The 22699-nt window shown below is 42.3% G+C and overlaps 1 protein-coding gene across 2 annotated transcripts; it reads right to left on the reverse strand.

Annotated features, from left to right (window-relative positions):
- Positions 1-2508: 2508 nt before the first annotated feature.
- Positions 2509-21650, reverse strand: LOC311252095 (uncharacterized protein). Of its 2 annotated transcripts, none has more exons than XM_084344933.1 (11): positions 21583-21650; positions 9293-10680; positions 8408-8625; positions 6243-6448; positions 5919-6079; positions 5703-5806; positions 5384-5444; positions 4769-4857; positions 4122-4244; positions 3289-3389; positions 2509-3145 (listed from the first exon to the last, which is right to left on the reverse strand). In XM_084344933.1, exons 2-11 carry the CDS (start codon positions 10650-10652, stop codon positions 2629-2631), a joined length of 2940 nt encoding a protein of 979 aa, XP_084201059.1. In that variant the 5' UTR covers positions 10653-10680; positions 21583-21650; the 3' UTR covers positions 2509-2628. The 2 variants fall into 2 exon arrangements, with proteins under 2 accessions (XP_084201059.1, XP_084201058.1); XM_084344932.1 differs by lacking the exon at positions 21583-21650 and adding an exon at positions 12536-13213.
- Positions 21651-22699: the final 1049 nt, after the last annotated feature.

Raw genomic sequence — 22699 nt, forward strand, 5'->3', positions numbered from 1 at the left:
TAGAAAACTGTGATTACTTCACATTCTGTTGATAGTTGTAGTTAATTTTTGAATGTTTCAAGCTCAAATTCTCACATACTGCACCTTTAAGCATTATATCCTTGTGACAACAGGACTAAAAAAGCTGCTTTTGTTTCCTGTTACCACACTGGCTGAGGGAAAAAAAAGAAAAACAGCAAACGAGAGAGAGTGGGGATGGGTTGTAGCACTCAGTCAACTGGCAAAGAGCTGCTCTCCATGAATAGGTGAATGGCCAGCGCTCAGTAACTTCTCTGTTTATTCTCTCCCCGTTCCCCCCATTCCCTCACCCCATTGGTCTGGTCTCCCTCTCCCCCTTTATCTACGTGCTTGTGCTCTCAACCAACACTCAGGCCTGCCTCGGGGTTGTCACTACCCCTCTGATTTCTCTTTGCTCATTGTAAAATTTAAACTTTCCAATTAGAGTACAAAAACTAAAACCTCTGACCATCTTAAAATATTTATATAGAGGGTTATGGCTCCGTGAGCAAGAAAAGAGAGCAAATCTGACAGGTGCTCGAGCAAATTTATTATCTTGAATCGGCTCACACTCTATATTTTGCAGAAGTGGGAGGTGGAGTGTTGGAAAGAATCTGAAAAAACAGGCGGACAAACCGTGCTAGACGTGGTGGACTTTTGTCAGGAGTGTTCAAAGGGGAGGAACTACACAGAGGTAAACACATAATGTCCATAAATACATGCTCGGTACATGCATTAAAGGTTCACTATGTAGTTTTGGAGAAGAAATTCAAACTCAGAATTGTATTATTTACAATATTGATGAGGTAGGAAAATAAGGTCCAGAACATTGTTTGAAGCTAGAAAGGTGGCAGGGTCCGCCAAATATAAACAAAGTAAAACAGTATGAAATTGTGTTGTCCTTTAAGTTCAGTTTGTTTATTCAGTCATGAAAACAAAGAGAGTTTGTTTATTTCATTTGTTTAGGAAAAATAATCAGCCAATGAAGATCTTTCCCTTCTGGTTTCCCCCAAACTACTTAGTGCGCCTTTAAAATAAAAGTCAAACACACATATTCCTGTAGTCGTAAACTTGAGAACTTTAGTTTCTTAAAGGTTTTATTTAACAAGGATATGTAAAGGACATACGTCCCATTATATATACCATACACACTCCCATATAAACACTGTTATCAGTGTCACAGTCGCAGTAACACTCGTGAAGATATGAGACCAAAGAATACTCACCGCCTTGAGAAATGCACCTGAGAGGTAAGTATATAATGGACCTGATCTGTAGAAAGGAAAGTTAACGTAAAGAGAGGGAAGAGACATTATAAAAATCAACTTGAAGATGCTGGAAGTTTGTATTAGCTAAATAATGACAAACGTATGGACTTTTGACATCTCTGTCTCTGGTTTTTACATCCTTGCAAGTGTTTATTTGCTTCATTTTAGCTCAATCTGAATTTTGCAGACCTGATCTCTCACACAGACACTGTGCACGCTGCCCACACACACATTCACAATGCCTTTTCAGGACACACACACACACACACACTCGATGTACAGTAGTTAACCATCAACAGGTCAATCCTGAGCAAGTACTCAGACAGCTCCAAGAGAGGAGATGGTCCACCAAGGTCAATATTAGCCCATTATCCTGTTATATCAAAACCTTTCAGCAAGCTGAGAGTGTCTCTGTCTTTGTGGATGTGTGTGTGTGTGGGCTCATATGTGTCTATCTTTGTGAGGACCGGTATGAGTTTTAGATTTTAAGAGCAGGGGTTGAATAGGGAGGACAAATTGGCATTTCCTGTCTGAGAGTTAAAGGAATGGCTCAATATTTTGGAAAATATACTTATTCTGTGAACGTTAGATGAGAAGGTCGATGCCACTAGTATGTCTGTCTGTTAAATATGAAGCTACAGTCTGGACAGCCAGCTTAGCTTAGCATAAAATATGTAAAACCGGTGGAAGCAGCTATTGTCATAGTTTGGGATTGTTGATTTGTTGATTTCCTGTTTTATTTTGTAGTTACATCCTTGTGTCTTTTTTTCTTACGACTTCCTGCTCACCTGTGTTCCCAGTGTCGTTTCCCTCCTGTGTTCCTGTGCTCCTCCCCAGCCTGAATATCCTCACTCTGCACCTGCACCGCATCCCCTGGTTAGTTTAGTTTGTAATTTGTTTGAGTTTCTGGACAATAAATGGAGGAATAGGCCAAGGTCAGGGGTCAAAGTGTTTCTTCTTCTTCTCTTTTCCTCTTCTCTTCTGCTTTTAGGTGCAATACGACCTATTTCTGGATTGGGGGAAGTTAAAGTTCACCACATGATGACACACAAAGGGCACGGCCGAAAGCTCGCAAATCAACATTTCTTATGCGACAAGTTGTGGTTTTACTGGAGTCAAAAACACCGGAAGACAAATTTAAGGTTTCAAATTTTATTCAAATGTCAAATTTATAAACATTTGAATATGCAAAACATTTAATTACACATTTTACAACAAAAACACGCAAAAAAATATCAGGTTTTCTTAAAATATGTTTGAAAAAAGCACTGAAGTTTGAATTAAAATTCAGTTCGACGTAAAAAAAAACAGTGTGATGAGTCTCAGGCCTCAGTAGTAGTAATGCTTCTGAGAGGGTTAAACACTACTGCCAGTTGACCGGCTCTTTTCCTCCCACCGTCCCAGCTCCTACATCGTCTTTCCCTTCCGTGTTGCAGTAGAAGGTAGCCGAGTCGTGTCCGAATGAGCCCCATGATTGGTGGAAAGGTAAGACAGTGGTGGGCTCTCTTGGATTTGAGTCTCCGCCATTATTATTAGTGATTACATGAGAGTTTGACACAGCGATGTTGCTATATGTTACCACGGTGCTGGGATCTAGGACACTTGCATTGCTGGGAGGGATGCCGTTGCTATTGGTTACAGAGTTGAGGACATTGTCTGCATTGCTTTGCGTTACAGGGAGGCCAGGGGAGGAAAAGGTCCGAGCTGGAGCCTGGGGCTGCAGCAGAGCGCTGCCTGGGTTTGGCATGAGGTTGGTGGGACGACTGAGAGCCAGACGCTGAGTGAGGAACTGCTGCTGCAGCCGCCTGTCGCTCCAGTCCTCCTGAGGCTGCCGGTGGATCTTCATGTGAGCGTTTCGGGATTTGATTTTGTAGAACATTCTGGAGCGAGGGCAGGGAAGAGAGGAGAAAAAGACAGGATTGTAAAGAAGACTTGTAAATTGAAACCATCTGTTGGCTCCCATTGAGACCAAACACTGAGGGTTTGTCCTGGAGCTTCCTCTAGTACGACTGGTCCTACTCACTTGCCACACAGCTTGCAGGGGAAGAAACTAGCCAATGGGGGCACAGGAACCGCCTCCTCCAGTCCAAACTGTCTGCTCACTGGTTGACAGGTGGGCGTTACCTATGGAAACAGGGCCAGTTGTAAGCTACCATGCTGTGATTGACTTGTTGAGCTGCATTCCACACGGGATAACCTTTTAATGCATTTAACTCGTTACACAAGATTACACACATACTCCATATCCTTTACTACACCATGCACACTGTACTATTATGTTTGTTTCTATGTGTTTCTACTCTACGAGTCGTATCTGCCAGGGACTGGAATGCATGATGCAGTGGAGCCCGCAGAGTATCACGGGAATAGAAAAACCACCACAGGAAAACAATGACAGGAAAAAAGAGAGGGATAGAAAGAGGATGAGAATAAAACCACAAAAACCAAACTTAAAGGTGCACTATGTAGTTTTGGAAAAGAAATGCAAACTCAGTTTATTTTGGGTTACTACTAGAATAGGTTTAAACACTTTAATGCTCAAAAAACAACACGTGCTGCAGCACTGTAATCCCCCTCTGTCTGAAATGCTTGGTTTTAGCTCCTGTCTCTTTAAGGTCCCCCCCCGTCTCCTCTGATTGGTTACCTCACATATGTCTGAGCCAGCAACGCTTACAACAACAGAGCAGCTGTGCTCGATCAATTCTTACGTGCCAAATTAGCCACTCTGCATAAATTATGCAATTAATTTTACACGCACAAGAAAAAAACACCAATGAAAAGGGGAAAAAAACAAAAAAGCATTAAAGGTCTACTATAACATTACATCCCAGACTGCTTCTTTCGCGTGTCTCTTACATTTTTCTGCTGCTGCATCTCTCCATCTCTGTTCTCCTCCTCCTTCTGTTTCTTCTGCTTGTCCTGGAGCTTCTTGCTCAGGTAGAAAAACTCAACGCACTGGCCCACGGTCTTTGTCCTCACCTGGAAGGTTCACACACAAACACGAGCACTTTATTAATACTTAGCACTAAACAATCAACCTAACAGAACAACTTCTTCCATTTCGTTTGATTCCAGACATTAAGCTAACATATGTACCCGAGCCTGAACGCTTTAAACCGATATTTTCAGTTCAACAAGTTGCGACAAGCAGTCATTTCCCCTGTGAACAGTGTGCTTTAGAAGGGCTGTTGTTGCACTTATGGTAATCCCCTAGTTGTGTAAGATTGCATTAAGGTAACCAGTGAGATCTGCAGTTTAATGTCAGCGCAGTCACTCAAATTATAGGCTACAGATGCCAGACGCACAGTAACTACCACCTTAAAGTGACTGTAAAGGGAGTTCATGAGCTGAAGGGAAGAGATCTCCATCTTGTTGCAACGTTCTGATAAATAAATCCTGCAGAATATATAGATAGCTGCAGAAGTAGTCAGAGTTTATATACTCACACAAGGTACATAAGAGAAAATGCAGCATAAATAACAATGCATTAGTCATAGCCATACCATTTTCTGTATGTGTGAAAACTCTTTTCCGTGAGTTTCCAGAGCTGCATTGAAGAGACTCTTTTCACTGTCTGCCCATGATTCACTACCTACAGAGACAGAGAGGAGGGTGAGGGGGAAAAGAGGGCATGAGAAACAATGAAAACAAATACCAACAGGTCTGCAATGTCGAGTAGGCCAATCCCTGTTGTGAAATGTGTGCAATCCTGCAGCTCAGGAGATAACGAGACTGACGCCATTGTGACTGTCTGCTTTAGCGGACACTCTGCAGAAAAACGTCTTCTCTCTGCATCGGTCTCGGTGGATTTAAAGAGACAAAGAGGGAGAGTAGGAGTGAGAGAGAGAGAGGGTGGCATGTGACAAAAGTTGCAGGAGGTTAAGGCTACGACAAAGGCTACTATTGTGGGTACAGTGGGAAGGGTTGCTCCTTTGCTGACTCACACAACTGTTGACTGCAACACATTTCAGTTGATTTTCACTCCCTGTTCCTGTCGCTGTTTGATTTGAATTCACCTCAAAAACAATTCAAAGAGTCAGGCGGTAGTTTGGGAACGATCCTTTACTAGTCACAGGGAGGGCAAGAGTTAAGAGTGAGGTCAAAGGTCAAAGGTTTACCAGAGTAGTGGTAGTCTCCGGTGGGCGAGGGCTGTGAGAACAGCAGCATCTCCAGTGTGGCCTGCACAGGAGAGAGGGATGGAGAAGGTAGAGAAGAGAGAGATGAGGCATGCAATGGTTCTGAGGTGAACTGACTGGAAGGAAGGAAGGAAAGAAAGAAAGAAAGAAAGAAAGAAAGAAAGAAAGAAAGAATATGTGAATAATGATGCATGGAAGTAAGTGATGATGGATGGGGGAATGGTGAAAATGATGGAATGAGTGCACAGTAAACAAATGAATGAAGAATACATAAAGATCAGTGTCAGACAGTCAGTATTACCATTGTGTTCCCCTGACAGTAGTGCAGACAGTGCAGAGCCAGCTCTGTGTTACTGCCCCCTCCTGGCAAACAGCTGGAAATACACATGGACAACAGCTTCCCAACTGTGCACACACACGTACACACACAAAAACATCAGCAGTTAGCATAATAGACAATGCACAAAACTCTTGATATGTTGTCAGGGTCTATCTAACTATTGCTATCGACATTTACCTTGGTCCTCTGAGTCGGTACTCTCCTCCAGCTTGTCCCACGGTTTCCAGAGCAACTGTTCCCGAGGGGATTCGTCCTCTGGCGACAACACCCTTGACCCCTCTCCTCCTGCGAAGCGTGGAGGAATCTCTGCCTGGAAGTCACGGCCCACGTTGACACACCTGGAGAGAAGCAAAGAAGGAGGGGAAGGGCGTCGTAATTTTAAACATTTATTTTTGAAATACAGTTTGTTTAACCTGCATGAGAATCTGAGTCTGCATCAAAATACACACAGTGTATGTTGCTCGGGCCCTCAAGCAAATTTCCTCTCAGCCTTTAACTTACGGGGACACAGCGCCCTGATCTTCTTCTCCCCCACATATTGCTTCCTCTTCTCTGTGTTGGAGAGACGAGAGGGAGGAGTACAGCCCACTCCCCCTGCGTGCAGGATTAAGTAGGGGTCGAGGAGTGTAGCGGCCCCTCTTCTGACCCCTGCTGGAGTGAAGGATACTGGGAAATGGAGTTCCAGTGTAGATCTGGGACACTTGTTGCTGTAAGAACACAAGGACATTTTTGATTAACACTGTCAGGATTGTCCCGTTTAGATTAAAACAACAGCCAGGAAGAAAAATGTAGTATGTGCTAAACCCCTGACCTGTTTTTGCAGGTTTGAGGCATCTGCTCCCAAAACGTCCTCAAAAATGTTTTTTAGCTAAATTTAGTTTTGATTTCTGTTCAAATTTGTTGTATCAAATACAGAGATATGTCCACGACCTATTTAGCAGGACAAGCAGCTCTGTTGAAGGTGAATAACACGCCTTCCTTCCACAAACCGTAAACCTGTCTCATTTACACACTGCATCTATTCTATTCATATCTAAAAATAAAAAAAACCAGACTGCGGTTTTAGAAGCAGTAATGCAGTTGGAACGAACGTAATTTCTTGACAAACAGCCATTTATGTTTCCGCCCACTCTGTCCTCACAGCTTCTCCAGCCGTAGCGAGCGGTGCCTCCTCACTAACCCGTCTCCTGGTTTGTTGATGGAGATGTGACGACAATGTGCAAACCTGGCAACCCCAGTTTGCTTCAGAAGCACAACATGTTTGTTTATGCAATTCACCCTAAGTAAACTCATAAATCTTGTACTGCATTACATGTACTACAGCCTGTAACACATGTAATTCATATAACTCTTTTGAAAAAAACCTGATGCCATGATTCACTCACCCACAAGTACCACAAAGTAACACACACTTCGTAGGTAATGTTGCATCCCCAACCACACAAACATAAATGTATAACACATACACACACACACACACGGCAGAACAGGTCAAGTCAAAACATTATAAGATAAAGACGTAACAGCTGCCCTCCTCCAACATCCTCCTGTCAGTGCCCAACTAATATTTCAGTGATGTTTTCCAGTTTTTAAGTGAAGGTGCTTCCTTATTTTTCCAGTTTTGCAACATGAGCTTCTTATAAACTAACGAAGATAAAGGAATTTGCCATCCGGTCGGCTGATTTTTCTCAACAAATTACAAGTTCTTGAAATCCATCGTTCAACGTCCTCTCAAGCATTTCTAATTTTCTCACGGTATCAAATGACACGTATGAGGAAGTCACTCTGAGTGCCGTGTTTTAGGCATCTATCTAACAGTCAACAGAATGGTAATGAAGAGAAAGCTAAAAATATACGGTAAATATCACACTGAGCAGTGGCAGCGCAGAAAGTCTTAATGTAGACCTGTTTATAGCAAAGTGAGGGCACTTAGCCACGTTTTGGCGTCACGTTAACCTCCTGCAAGGTCACATGAATTGGACCATGCTAGCTGCTGCACTCAGGCCCAGATGTGCTAACATCAGCATGCTAACATGCTAGAAGGCTCACTGCGACAATGTTAACATTTTGCTGTTTGGCATGTATACATCAAAGGTGCATTCTGTAGTTTTGGGGAAGAAATTTTAATCAGAAGAAAAAGATCAAATTTTTTAAGCCTAAAAAAACTAAATAAACAAACTTTTCATGAATGAATAAACTGAATAAACAAACTGTTTCTAGCAGTTTCTCCCTTCTAGCTTCAAACAGTGTTCTGGGACCTTATTTTCCTCTGAGAACAGCTTGTTTATTCGGTCATGGAAAAAATAAATATATTATATGTTTGTATTATTACCTCATTAATATTAAAATAATAAATAATAAAATATAAATATTGAGTTTGTATCTCTTCTCCAAAACAACTCAGTGCCCTTTTAACCGTGAACACCATCTGTGTTAGCATGTTAGCAAGCAAACATTTATTGGACAACATTTTGCATGGATAAAATCTTTTTAATCCAGCAAGTGGAGAATACGCATCGACAGGAGGTTCTCATCAAATGTATGCTAACAACCTGGCAACCCAGTTATTTAGAAACTGGAGGCATGAACACATAACTGCTATCGCTTTTCTTGTCTCACACTCTGCAAGAGGAAATACACACGCATATCACAGTGCTGTACTGTACCTGTAGCTGTTGCTGGTTCTGATTGGCTGATCCATTCTTGACTTTCTGGCTCACCATGTAAGGGGCTATCTTTTCTGATTCCTCATAATGGTGGGGTTGATGAGAGGGAAGGTGGAAGGAGGGATGCAGGACCGGAGTACTGGAGGGACAGGCGGTACTGGACGGATGGAGGGAAGTGAGGAAGGACGTTTCTGGAGACTGAAGGATGTTTTGCGAGGCTGCAAAAATGAGAAAGGGGGGGGAAACAGATGAAAATCACGGTGTTGTCATGACGTAGGCAATTCCTCGTAAAATGATTGTAAAACCGCTTGATCATGTCAACATGGAAGTAAGTCATGAAACTAGTCAGACAAATCTGTTATCGTGTTATCTTTGCAGACAGGAAAGCGTAACATCAGACACTGACATAATCTGTTTATTTGGAAGCAACAATCAGTTCTTGCGAAAAACCCACATACGGACGCAGAGCACACATGCTGCAGTTAAGGACGGACCGTGTGCTGGTTGTCTCTTGTGAACATTTTTTAAATGGTGTACCGATGGTTTCGTACGTGAAAGTGTGAAAGCTGAAAAGGTAATTTGCATGCGGGAACCGGGAAATTTCACAAGCTCACCTTCGAAAACCCACATGTCTCGTAAATTTACATGTGGGTATTAACCTGCGGTTGCTTTTGCTAGAGGGGGGGAAATAAAGTTAACTTGACACACTTCACGTTTAAAGGTGCACTATGCGGTTTTGGGGGTGGAATTTCAATCTGAAGAGAAAGATCTTCATTGACTGATTTTTTTATTTTAATGCCCAAACAAACTCTTCGTTTTTACGACTGAATAAAAAAGAAAAGAAAATCTCTCTTCATTCACTAAAATGCACACCCAATACCTCACCTGCGATGTTGCCGTAGTTGCCCTCGATGTTGCTGTGGTCGCCTGACGACTGTGAAAATCTCTGCGTCAGAATTGGCAACTTCCATATCATCCCAGAGGAGTGGATGGATGGGAGAGACTGGAGGCGGGATGCGAAAAACTGGACCGCACCGAGCGATTCTCCCCCCTGGGACACTGAGTGCCCGGTGCCGCCGATTGCGATGGGAGAGTCCATTTTGGAGGGTGAGTGGGAAGGAGGAGGTAAGGGTGTGGGAGGAGGACTGAGAACAGAAGACGCGAAGTGAGATGATGTGGGAGGAGAGGGGAAAGACGCGAGAGAGGGGTGAGTGGGCGAAGAAGAGGAGGACGGAGGCAGGTGGGAGTCTGAATCAAAAGCACAGCTGTGCCTTGACTTCTTCACCAGACCGGGGGTTTCTCCGAATTCCCACATCTGTCCAGAGGCATCCACACCGGGAAACACGGGGAATCTTCTCTTTCGGTGGGAGAGGAACGCCTCGGAGAAGGAGTCCAGTTTCTGAGTGTAGGTCCCGCTGCCGATGCCGATAGGTGAAGCCAAGTGAGTCCACCTGCTCTCTCCGGTCTGACTCGAGGGGGAAACACTGAGCCAGGGTCCCTCGACATCTGCTGGTTGAAGCTGATCCTCACCTGAGCCACAGCTGGACCCATAATCCTCTTCTCTTCCTAAATAATTATCACTCACCCTTGAATCAGTCCTACAGTACTCTACACTGCTGTCGCTAAAGCTTCCCACCACATTTCTGTTGTAGGAAGTAGTTTGTTTGGTAAAGAGGCTGGTGTTAGCCTCCCTGTTGTAAACTGTTTCGCTTTTAGCTTCATAGTTTACGTGGTTATAGTTTGCTCTGAGTTTATGCCTGACTCCTTCCTCGCTGCCACAATTCATGGCGTAAAAAACATCATTTGCGTTACGGTAGCAATCCCCTTTGTTGTAATAATCATCTGCGGCGCTTTCACAGCTCTCCCCGTCCTCCCAGATGTCCTCTTTTTTGCTACTGCCATACCAAGTGTCGGCAAAATGGCTGCCTATCCCACTTTCTCCGTCAAGATGGCCACCCAAGTTAGCATTTCCATCAAAACCGCTCACACTCGTGTTCAGCAAGCCTCTGTCACCACCAGTGCTTGTCCTCCTCCCCCCAGAAGAGGTGGTTGAAGTCGGGTAGGACGTTGTGGATTCTTCCACTCTGTTTCCATACTGCTCCAGAGGGTCCAGGGGAGGCTGCGGAGTAGGGTATCCCAGATCCGGGCTCTGAAGGCCGGGCAAGGTGATGTGAAAGGGTGGGCGGTGGCGATGGTGGTGGTGGTGGAGATTGGGGTAGGATTGTGTGGATGAACGGTCGTCCATGATGGCTCGCTGGGTGTGGCTATAGTGCCTACAGGAGACAGACAGAAAGAGAGGGTGAGTATGAATGAAGACAATGAAATTCAAATCATGTCATAACATAAGCTGTAGCACTTGAACTCGTAGGCTTACTACTCATGTGTTGCAGCAAATTCTGTGACCTAATTAGACATTTTAGCTAAATATCTACTGCCAACGATTTAATCTGTTTCACATTTACCAGAGGATCCTGAAGATATGGACAGGTGAGCTATGTGTCCTCTACAGAAAGATCTAGAAACTGTAGTTTCAGCTTGCAAAGAATAGTTTGTTCTCTATAAACTACATTTCCCAGAATGCATTCTAGTTTTGTTATCTGCACACTAATGGCATCAAGCTGCTAGATGTCAGTTTACCCAAGATAGCGTCTTTATAGAGCGCTGCATTGATGAGTCCTAAGTACAGCTAATTAGTTAGCATTTTTAGCGCATCCGTACTCGTGTCTTGGAATCAAAATTATTTTGGATGGGTTTTCGGTTTAACGCCAGCGTCAGCGTTTAACACAAGCTTAAGAGATTTTTGCTCTCTGACATAAAATACCTCAGTAAATACCCCACAGGTGAATTGTAAAGTGTTTACATAACTTCAAAAAGGTGGTTGCTAACAAGTGGCTAAATGAGACCAGTTGTCAGGGACATTATAGTTCATCATTCCGAACACGGAGACTCATCTACGCACTAGCGCGTCTTTACAGGCAGATTTAGATGGAAACTATTGTAACTCTGTGTGTAGTATAGTGTGGTAAGAAGCTTAGTGGTGGTGATGCAGAAGTCATGCGACCGTGACGTAGTTTATTGGCAGCCAATTACTATTGAAAAATCAGAAAAGTGGTGTTCATTTGTGAAGATTATCTTGTTGAACAAAACATCTAAGTATCATAAACTTATGTTTGCCACAGGACTTATTTTCTGCAAAATCCGGTTGAAAAATCCCATAGGCTTCTTGTGACAGGAACCAGGACAATGCCAACTTCCGGGTCAGCTAAAAAGTACGTCATCCCTGTTGCTCTTTATATAATATATCCATTTCCAGCAGTGGCTCTCTAGCCAACTAGTCGCAACTCAGCAAAATGTCCAAGAAAAGAAAAGCAGACACAGGAAATGTAATGCCTGGTGAGATGAGAATACATGGTTGCGCTCCACAGAGACAAGCTAGTACGTCTTCTTTGTAACTAGACTTATGCTTTCAGAGCGAGTCATTACTAAAACCAATAATAATGAAATGCATAGGCGATGATGTAACAACCAGCCCTTTGATGGGCAACCACACTGCCGATGTGGCCCAAGATGAAATGGAGTCAGACACCCTGATCTAAAAGTTTTCAATCTGAACCTTTTACTTTATTTTTGCCGCCTTCGTTAAAACTCTGAATCAAAGTCCGATTAGAAGTTTTTAGCATGTGTACTCCAGCTGAGTAATCACGCTAACGTCTGCGTTGACTGAAGCCATTCGGTTTAGTTTAGATTACAAACTGTGATTGGAAACGTCTGCAAAGTCGTCTTAGGAAAAACGCATTGAGCACTTGTGCCGAGCTGACACCACAGAAGAAGAAGAAGAAGGAGCTAAAGAGGCAACACATTTGCTACCCCACTGCAAGTGTTGGAAAACGCTTTTCTGCTTTAACCTCGAGAATGTAATCTACTTCATGAAAACAGCGTTTGAAGAGCGAGGGCAGCTTGTCAGACGTTCACATTGCATTCAAAGTCTTCGTTGGTTTGTCTTTCTTTCTGTCTTGAAACCACATTCTGCTCTAAATAGGACGCTGGGTGAGTCAGAAAGAGAAAGAACGAAGGAAGATGAGATGAAGAGACAAATACACTGTATGCGTTTTGAGGTTTTAGTTTTACCAGTCCTTGGCGCTTAATTTCCTTTTCACACATGTTCGTCGTCTGTTGTTCATGTTTTCGGGTCCTAGTTGTTCTTCTGATTGTCTTCATCGTCCTCTCTGACACCTTTCTGGTTTGCTCTTTTGTTCTGCACTGTCTCGAGTGTTTGTCTAATTATTTCCTCCCTTCAGATTTTCAACCTTTCACACAGTCCTTCCTATCTCTCTCTATCTCTCTCTCTCTCTCTTTTGTGTATGTCTTGACTCCACACACACACACACACGTACGCACACACAGTCTGTCACGCATATCTTAAGCAAAATGGACGCACGCACGCAACCATCACATACAGTACAATCTCTTTTTCACACATTTACTCACTCAGTTACTGAAACACACGTACACACACACACTCACACTCACACACACACTTGCAGGTGTCACAGAGGACCAGCGGGTAGTGATGTTGCCTCTCAAGCTTATTCGTCGTCGTGGTAACCACATCCTGAGGAAACAAACGCTGACGGATCTCCCTCCTTTCAGCTATCTTTATCTCTCTGCCCCCCTCCTCCATCTCTCTGTCTCACTTTCCGTCTCTTCGCCCGTCCTTATCTCTCTCTTCACGTCTCATGCGCACAACTTTGTTCTCTCTGTCACTCCTTTGCCCTGCCTTTCTTCTTCTGGCTTTTCATCTCTCTGCCTTCATGTCCTGTCTGGTTTTGTTTTTTTTTGTGTGTATGTATGGTCTTTTCTAATGTCCCGCCCCCTTTTTGGCACTTTTTTTTTGTAGTTCTCTTTCTGTAGTTCCTTTTCTTTCTAGTTTTACACACTTTTAGTTACATTTATTGTATAAGCCGTATTAAAGTGCAATCTTGGTTGACCCCAGTGAAGTTTTTTTTTACCGCGTAACGTGTTATAAAGGTGTGTCTATGTGTTAAAATGTGTGAGTGTCAATCTATACACGTTGGTGTGTGTCTGTGTGTGTGTGTGTGTGTGTGTGTGTGTGCAGAGGCGGTGGCGTAGATGTTTACCAGATCAAGATTCTCCGGCTGAGTCAGCTGACAGGAAGTGAGAGAGAACGAAACAGGAAGGAACGACAGCGACAAACGATGAGGTTCAGGGAACCCTCTAAAACACCCTGCAGCCCCACCTACTCAGCCAGCCGCTTACCCACCACACACACACACAGACACACACAGAGCAGGCACCTTAAACAGGCCAATATGCCGTTTACTGCCTTTGTTATGTCATGCATTTAACCTTAAAACGCCTACTCACACACACACACGTAACCTCAAACACGACCACTGACAGGTCCTGAAGTCTGTGAGCGGCTGCAGTAACGTCTGACACACACACGTGCACGCACGGACAAGGCAGGAAACGATCGAGCAGTTTAAATAAAACTAATTGTGCTAAATGAAGGGGTGATGGTTATTTCTCTGTCAGCCTTCGGCATCCTGATATATTCGCTGGTTCGCTATCTGCTGTGAAATAGTTATAAAGCGTTAAAATACTGCATTGCTATAAAAGTACACTGTAAAATCTGACAAAGAGAGGAAACCAATTATATCAAAATTACCAAGTAGACTAATAATTTTATGATGTCAAAACTTTTTAGGTCGTGCAACTTAAATTTAATGGTCTACTTTACTTGGTAATGCTGAGGTGATCGGTTCCTGAATCTTTTTTTTATAATAAAGTCAACTTTCTTTTTTAATTTACAGTGTAGAAGACCAAAACACAAACATTTCTCAAATTTGAGCTGTAAAAAAAGTGCAAAACTCATTCCAGAGAATTATATATTCATGATTTATTAACACATTGGCTGTATTGTTATTAGTTGTTAAAAACTAAAGCAATTCACGTTATCTTATAAACATCTTTGTGTCCTTGATGCACAGTCTCGTCAGTCTAGATGAAATTATTATTGTAAAAAGCAAGTAGAAAGCAGCTAAACGTACACAATGTGGCGTAAATGTATAATGTGGAATAACAGTATATATGTCAATGTCATGCTTGGCGTCATCATGATGTATGTATAATGTGTATAACTATAAAAATGTACAAAGTAAATGCTGATGTGTGTGTACAGCCTCCTGTTTGTGCGCACACCACTCGAATTAATGTACGGCACTACTTTCTACATCTGGAAAATAAATCAAGTATTTTCTATATATGAAAATGACAGAATCTGTTGTGAACAGCTGCATCGCCTGTGAAACAGGGATGTAAACATCTTTCTGATAAAACTGTTTAACATTAATGTAAACTGAACTGGTTCGAGTTCCCGGCAGATTGCTGTCTGTGCTTCAAGTCATCTCAACGCGCCTCACTCATCAGAACAAACACCGTTCTTGCGACACATACATGAGCGAGACCCTCGAAAATGTGTTTGCAGTTTGTAAGTGACAATCATTTCAGTCTTAAACGTGCTCACCGATCAATTCAACGTGTGTGAAATACAATCCTTGGACAAATAAGTGATTCACTTCACTTCAGAGAGTGGACAAAAACAGAGTGAGAGAAGGAGTGTGTGTGTGTGTGTGTGTGTGTGTTTTTTCAAGTGTGCGTGTGTAGGTGATCATGATAATGCTGAGGTCACTTGTACAGTGTGACGACTTCTCATAGCTGGAAACCTCAGGATTAACATGCATAATTGATAATAATGTGGTAACTACACAACTTGTCTGACAGGATAACCTCAATATTAGCATACGTGATCACCTTGGCAATATTTTATTGAAGTGCTATATTGTGTTTGAGGCCGGTTTTTAAGATAATATCTCCACATCACATTATATTTATATTAGATGGGTAAGATTTAAAATCAAATCTTGAGACTCAAGGCAAAGAGTCTCGGCTGCTGTTAAACATTTTCTGACGCCGATATAAAACATTGAATCAGTGTCGATGTATGAGTCACATTTACATTGCTGTGGGTAAGAACCTTGAGGATGAGGTTATATTTTCTATCCTAAGCGACGTGCAGTTGCACCTGAGAGCGGTGAGTGAGACTCTGCTGAATTTACTAAAGTATTCATGACAAATGTGCCCTGAAATTCGCCGTTCGTGCGCTCCCAACATGAGGGTCCTTAATCCTTCTCATAACAATGTATGTTGAGATAAAATGATGCCTAATCGAGAGAGTCGCTAATTACAAAAACTGGAACAATATCATTAAAAAGACAGAGCATGGTTTTCTCTTGCAGAGCTTTGTTCTGCAGCTCAGTAAGGCCTCGACTGCAGCCCTTCAAAACGCCGAGACTGAAATTAAAGTGCACTCTTGACTTTTGGTCTGCTAATTTGTCTGTGTCTCCTTGCTTTCGTGTTCGCGTGCGCACACGTAACCTTGAGACAACGGGGGAATAAAGAGAATGTGAATGAAACGATGTGAGAGGATGGAAGGGGAGTGCGGAGGAGTGTGTACGGGGGAGACGCTTCTCTTGTTTTCTCTCAAATTCACCGTAAAAAGCTGCGGGAGCAGAGGAGGGGGAAAGAGAGACGCGCTTCTGGACTTTTTTCTCTCAACTTTTTTTTTTTTTTTCTCCGAGTCGTCTCTCCGTCACTGAGAAAAGAAGTGATGACTGGCGGGAACGGAGCAACTGAATGGATGAGGGAGAAACTAAACTGCCAGATAACACGAATCCGGGTGTCGTTAAACACGAAACTGGCACTTGAGCCGTTATGCCACGTTCATTCCCCCTTGATGACCTCATTAATATGTGATGATCGTCCACGCTGCGGGTGCATGTGCAACGGCCCGTACGTGTTACATCACCTTAAAAGCATTGCGGAGTATATAACATACTGACACAGAGAAGTGAAACTGCTACCAAGCTGCTCGTGAAAAAGACTTGCATTTTTTAAAAAAATCATTCTTTCCTTTAATTCAATCTTGATATGAACGCTTTTAGAAAAAAAGGCAACTATGACTCAATAAATTCAAGAGATTTACTCAAAAGACAGAGCACCCCATATAAAACATGGACAGCGTGTCAACGGCATAATGTCTCAACACTGTAAGACAGCTTTCTGTTAAATAAAAGGTGAATAGTAGACAGAAAGAAGTACATTCACCTAGAATCTACATTTGTCCAAAGCATTGACGCAGCAAAACTAGTTTTCTATGTCTGATCTTTTTGTTTGTCGCCTGTAATGAAGAATCAGTGCTCAGCTGTGTACAGATGCAAACATAAGGACCCCAGACACGCTGCAAGAGTTGCAGGAAAGTTAAATAGGGAGTTAAATATACTTTGACTAAAAAATAATGTGGTTGGAATTCCTCCTACAAAAGGTTAAACGCCGGCCTGAAAATCGCATGACATCTTGACGAGAGAGCATTTGCATCTAATTCAAGATCACAGGCCAGACTGTGTTCAGAGACCCTGCCGTGCGCACGTCACTGCAATGCCACACACTTCTGAAGATGGCTACAGGCTGCTTTCATGTGAAATAAACCATTTCAGTCGGAGACAACAGAGGCATTTGTAAAAAAAAAAAAAAAAAGTACATAAAAAGTACATAAAATGCAATAACGACTAGGCAGTGCAGTCATTTACAGTGTACGTTCCACAGTGGATATCCAGGCACGATGTCAGCTTCACAAAATTGATCTTTATTCATCAAAACACGGTAAAATGTGCCAAAAGGTGGGTATGCAATCTATGGAAGCCCGGTATGAACAAAAGTGATCGAGCTGTAAACTAAAACATAACAAGGGGCACTGATCGACCAGAAGCTGTGTAACCCTGTGAGCTGTATCCTCCTGTGAGTCACCCAAAAAGCAACATTTTCAGGATCGAAGAAAGTTTTCAAACCGCCGGCTTCAAATTTTTCTGCAGCATCACTTTGTAAATGAATGGCAACTTTATGATCATCTCCGGGGGTTAAAGTCCTTCACATCGCCGTGATGAAGCCTGATCAAAGCCGCAAAGCACCTGACACCGCGTGAGCAATATGATACTGATACTTTAGACTACTGTGTTTTCTCCATACAAGGGTGTGGAAAATACTAACAATTGTGACTCTTATTTATAACTGCATATGACTGAATTGTGAATATACGAAAACATCCAAGCAACAGGTCACAAAGGTCAACAGAAAGTGAAATGTTTGTTTTCTTCATTCTTTTTTCTTTTCTTTGGGCCCTTGCAACATTCAAATTAATAATAGATATCGGCAATAACGCAATATAAATGTTGAACTGGGTGTTGAGTGCTTAAAATAACCATAATTCTGGTGAATGAATGAGGCCAGACTGCAGGTAAAATATTTAACATGGATTGCATCGCTCCATTATTGAGTATAAAATGGATGACAGTCGATTTTATTCTCCTGATAAAAAACACCAAGTGTGATCGACGAGGGCAGATTTTCAAACATAAAGCCGAATCACATCTTACGGTCCAGGATGTTTGAGTGTCTTAATTTTCATGTTGACAGCGTCCAAAAAAACACACGATTATCACTCCAGCTGCTTCTGGAAACTGGTGCGTGAGCAGTGATCACTCATTCATATTAATTCATAATCAATGGTGAGGAGGCAAAGCAGTTTATGTTCACATCTACCCACAGTCTAACCCCTGTTGCTGATAAGATACTGTAGATGTATTTAAATATTTCATTGTTATGGATGATGGCTTTCCTCTGTGTTACTGCAGTGTTCTGCACTACAGTGTCCCTAATCACTCAGCGACTTTGACGTCTGCATGATGACACCACAATGCAGTAATATTACACATGTGACAAAGTCAAATAGAAAAAAATATAGAGTTGAGTATTTAATCTTCATCTCGTCTTATTTTTCTCATTACACTGGATTTTTAACACCGATCTAAAGAATCGAACAGTTTGTGTATGGAAGCCGAGAACGGCCGCGCTTGCAATTGTTTTTTTTATCAAGATAACAAGGTTCGTTTTCTTGTGATAACGGGGGTTATTTATCATGCTATCTAAAAAAAACAACAACCAAAGAACGATTTCCAGATCCAACACAATAATTTATCATGTTTCAGAGCAAACAACATGACTTTTTATGATTTTATACCATTTCTTCGAAGAAAGTTTTCCCTGGTGATCTGTTCTGAGGCTTTCTCGTTGTAGTTTTACACAGTGGTCTTTCTCGTGAGCATAGTAGGGAAACTGGAAAAGAAATTGTTGGTGGTATGTGGATAAGTAGGATTGAAGTACGGTCTCATGTAATGATCAATATCAGGTACTCCGTAGACGCCATGCTGATGTCTGATAAATATCATAAGTAATAAGAGGAAAAGACGGATTATCTCGTTATCTTGAGATAACACACGTTTTCTCGAGATTGCGAAATAATTAACTTTTGATCTCGAGATAATGGCATGAGAAAAACAAAATAAAAGCATGGTCGTTCTTGGCCTATGGTTATCGTATAAAAATGCGTTCTATGTTGGAAATTTTGAAAATGTGACTCTCGTACCGATAAAACGATTTGAAGTCAAAAATATTAAATATTCTATGGAAGCCCAGAGCGACCGAGCTTGCAATAATTATTTTCTATAGAAAGAAAATAAATAATTGCAAGCACGGTCACTCTCGGCTTCGATTAAAGTGAAATCTTTACAAACGGATCTAAAAATCAAGATATTTTATGAGATAAAAAGCAAAAAAATAGTAGATCCAACAAACTTCTACCCGCTTTTCACTGATGCAGCCTCATGATTAGAAGTTGCATTCTCACTTGAATGGGACGATCGTCTGTTTGTAGTGACACACTTCCATGCAAAAACTGCCCCGTTAAGATGAAGGAACGTTGTAGTTCTAACCAGCAGTGACCTAACTGAGAGGAACCGATCACGGGAAAGAAATTAGACTATTTGAAAGTATGCATGAGAGGCCTAGCAGACAGGGAAGGCACAAAGGGGCCCACAACAACTGAGAGGGAGCTACAGGTTTCCATGTCTGAGAAGGGAGACACTGAGCATACAACAACTGTTTTCCGGATGCTTCGGCAGCAGAAGCTTCATGGCAAAGCGAAAAACCACTGTCGAAAAAAAAACGTCACATGACACCTGAGGTAGTGCGTGTCAAAAGGTAAACTGAGTGGAAAGCAGTTATATGATTTAATGGGGCTCAAATTTGGCTAAAATGTCAAACCCAGCAGAAACACGCCATTCCCACCCTGAAGTATCGCGCAGCGGCGAAACTTCTCGACAGCAAGCCCCGGAAGGCCTTGTGAAACACGAAGTCGAAGCTGCGCGGAAAATGATGAAAAATAATGAAAGACGTGTCGCAGTGGCCAAGCCGAAAGCTTGAGCACGTCTGCAGAGAAGAATGGAGAAAGATCGCAGCATCAAGATGAAGTCTTGAATCTATTATAGCTGCCTGCACTGCTTGAGGCAGTTCTTCAACGGGGTGTATTTTTATGCATTTATTTAGCTCATGTTTTAGTCTGCAGGGGTGTGTTGAATGCTATAACTCTTATATATGTGCGTAAATATTTCACTGAATCCTCCCTGACTGTCATTTGTTCTCTGGATAAAACTGAAATGCAACCCACTGCAATCTTCTTCCGTTTCCTCGTTTCACCCCTTCTTCTGAGCGTGGAAGCCCATGAACAATGCAACTAAAGACATTTAAAGATGAACACTGCCGCGACGAGAAAGGAACTCGACTCAGCTCAGGGTCCTCGAGCTTTCGTTTTCATGTTGAGCGGCGAAACGTTGAGCACAGATGTTTGTAATTCAGGCCTCCGTCGACACAGACGCTGAAGCTTGACTTCATGCCGTAAAACAAAAAAAAACAAAAACACAAAAGCGGCTGTTGCCCTCGTTTTGTCTGCAGATGTCAAAGGAGGTCACAAAATCAAAGGGGGTCAAAAATAGCAACAGCAATACAAACTCTTTGTCTTCAGTATGGATACGCTGAAGATTATACAACCTGCAGAATGACCAAGAAGTTCCTCAACATGTCTGGAAAGGAGCCTCAACAAAAACTGACTGGCCTCTATGGCTACATCCCAGACGTCAAATCAGGTGTGGGCCTTTTTCTGACAGGTTTGAGCAAAACTCCAGTCTTAATATGTTGAACTGTAACTGGGTCAGGGGTACATTGAGGCCGTGCTTTTATCATATCATGAAATCTTTACAAAGTGTTCACAATGAACAAAGTCAAGCATGCGGTTTTAAGCCTCTCTGTGTAACAGCATGTTTGGTGTAAACACCAGCATGTTGCGGGTGACAACACTGAAATGCTACAAGTGATGTTGAGGCTCAGAGCTCAGTATAATGCAGCTTGTAACTACAGAAGAAAACTGATTTTAGTCGTGCAGTATGCATGTGTACATCTTATTAAAGGAGCACTATGTAGTTTTGGGGAAGAAATTTTTACGCCTAAACAAACTAAATAAACAAACTCTTTGTTTTCATGAACTGAATAAACAAACTGACCTTAAAGGACAACACGGCTTCAAACTGTTTTACTTTGTTTATATGTGGCGGACCCTGCCACCTTTCTAGCTTCAAACAGAGTTCTGCGGATCTTATTTTCCTCCGAGAACAGCTTGTTTATTCAGTTATGGGAAAAATAAACATTTCTGAGTTTGTATTGTTACCTCATTACAAAACTACATAGTGCCCCTTTAATCGGACTTATTAGATGTACATGGGAGCACAGTTTCAGGTACTTTCATGAGAGTGATTCATAGATTTCGGCCCAAGTATTGTAAAAAAAATTAAACAAAACTAGACGCATGCTGAAATTCATTTACATCCTCACTTCATCTGCCAAAGTGCCATTAATGTATAACATTTTATGAAATCTGTAAAACAGCTCACCTTCATCTGCACATTCGACTTGCTACTCAGTAAAATAAAAAATGGCTGCCTTCGAAAAAAGTCACCGTTAAATGATGCCAGATAGAGAAGCCTCAAGCAGGACAGGTGTGTTGCAGTCGTGTGAGCGTATGCTAATAATGCTAAAACGTTTGGCATAGCTTAACTATCTCTAAAGTCATTCTGGTAAAAAAAAAAGACGCTCCTGCCTCATAGCGGGCCTAAACCCAAAATGTAACAAGAATGAAAATGAATTCTTACCCGTTAAGTTGTCATAACGAGGAGAGAGGTGTCAGTGGCAGTGAAATGCATGTGTGTGTGGTCTGCTGGTAGGTACACATGTGTGTGAGAAAGGGGGAGGAGAGAGAGGCGACGAACAAGAGAAAGAGAGAGAGAGAGAGAGAGAGAGAGAGAGAGAGAAGTAGTTTCGCCGCCGTTCTCTCGGCCTTTCATCCACCTTGTCATCACGCCACTTTGTGTGTGTGTGCGTGTGTGTGTGTGTGTGTGTGTGTGTGTCAAGCTGTGTCATAGTGATGCTGGAAACAAAAGAAAAACACCCTAGTGTGTGGCTTCGACCTCTGACACGCACATGCACACACACACACACACACACACACACACACACACACACGCACACACACACACACACATACATGCACACACTTTCAGTTTGAGTGGGTGTTTTTTCTCTCTCCCCTCTCATCCCTCATTTTCTCATATGGTCTCTTTTGGTCTGTTGGTTTTTAAAGGGCCACACACACACACACACACAAACACACACGCACACACACACACACACATCCTTAAGTTATACAAACACATAGAAAACCAAATTAATACAGTCCGTACTCACAAGCATCACATCACTTATTTCTTTCCATTTCTGAGCAGATAGTTGCATTTCTGTCTTTTCCACTCATAGTTGAAGGAGTAGTTCTAGTTTTGGGGGGAAATACAGAAAAAGTGTGACATTTATTCTCTTTCTTGCTTCTGAAAGTGACAAAACCAGCACCACGTTCAGGGTAGCGAGGTAGGCTAAATATGTGGCTACAGCCAGCAGATGTTGGCTTAGTTTAGCATACAGACTGACAGGGGGAGAAACAGCTAGCTCGCTAGCTACAAGAGTAAAAATAGCCACCGTCCAGCACCTCTGAAGTTAATGAGTTAAGACAACTATTATCAGCCACAGGAAGTCACTTCACCTAGCCAAAAAATTACAGATTTTAAACAAACAAGTCATAAAAATGCTACTTACTGAGCTTTAGAGGGGCTCGAAGGCAGATGTTGTTACCTGTAGACCGACCAAGTCTAGCTATTTTCCAGTTTCAGGGTTTATGCTAAGCTAAGCTAAGCAGTTGGTGGCTGTATTTGCATAATT

The sequence above is a fragment of the Pagrus pagrus genome (genome assembly GCF_965226575.1).
Source record: "Pagrus pagrus genome assembly, chromosome: 22".
NCBI lineage: Eukaryota > Metazoa > Chordata > Actinopteri > Spariformes > Sparidae > Pagrus > Pagrus pagrus.

What these genes read in the sequence shown, in the direction of transcription:
- LOC311252095 (XM_084344932.1), bottom strand. Translation starts at nt 12,588, where the DNA reads ATGAACAACAGACGACGAACATGTGTGAAAAGGAAATTAAGCGCCAAG. An exon ending in TACCGACTCAGAGGACCAAG is followed by an intron (nt 5,807 to 5,918) that starts GTAAATGTCGAT and finishes GTGTGTGCACAG; the next exon opens with TTGGGAAGCTGTTGTCCATG. An exon ending in AGATGCAGCAGCAGAAAAAT is followed by an intron (nt 3,390 to 4,121) that starts GTAAGAGACACG and finishes CTGTTTCCATAG; the next exon opens with GTAACGCCCACCTGTCAACC.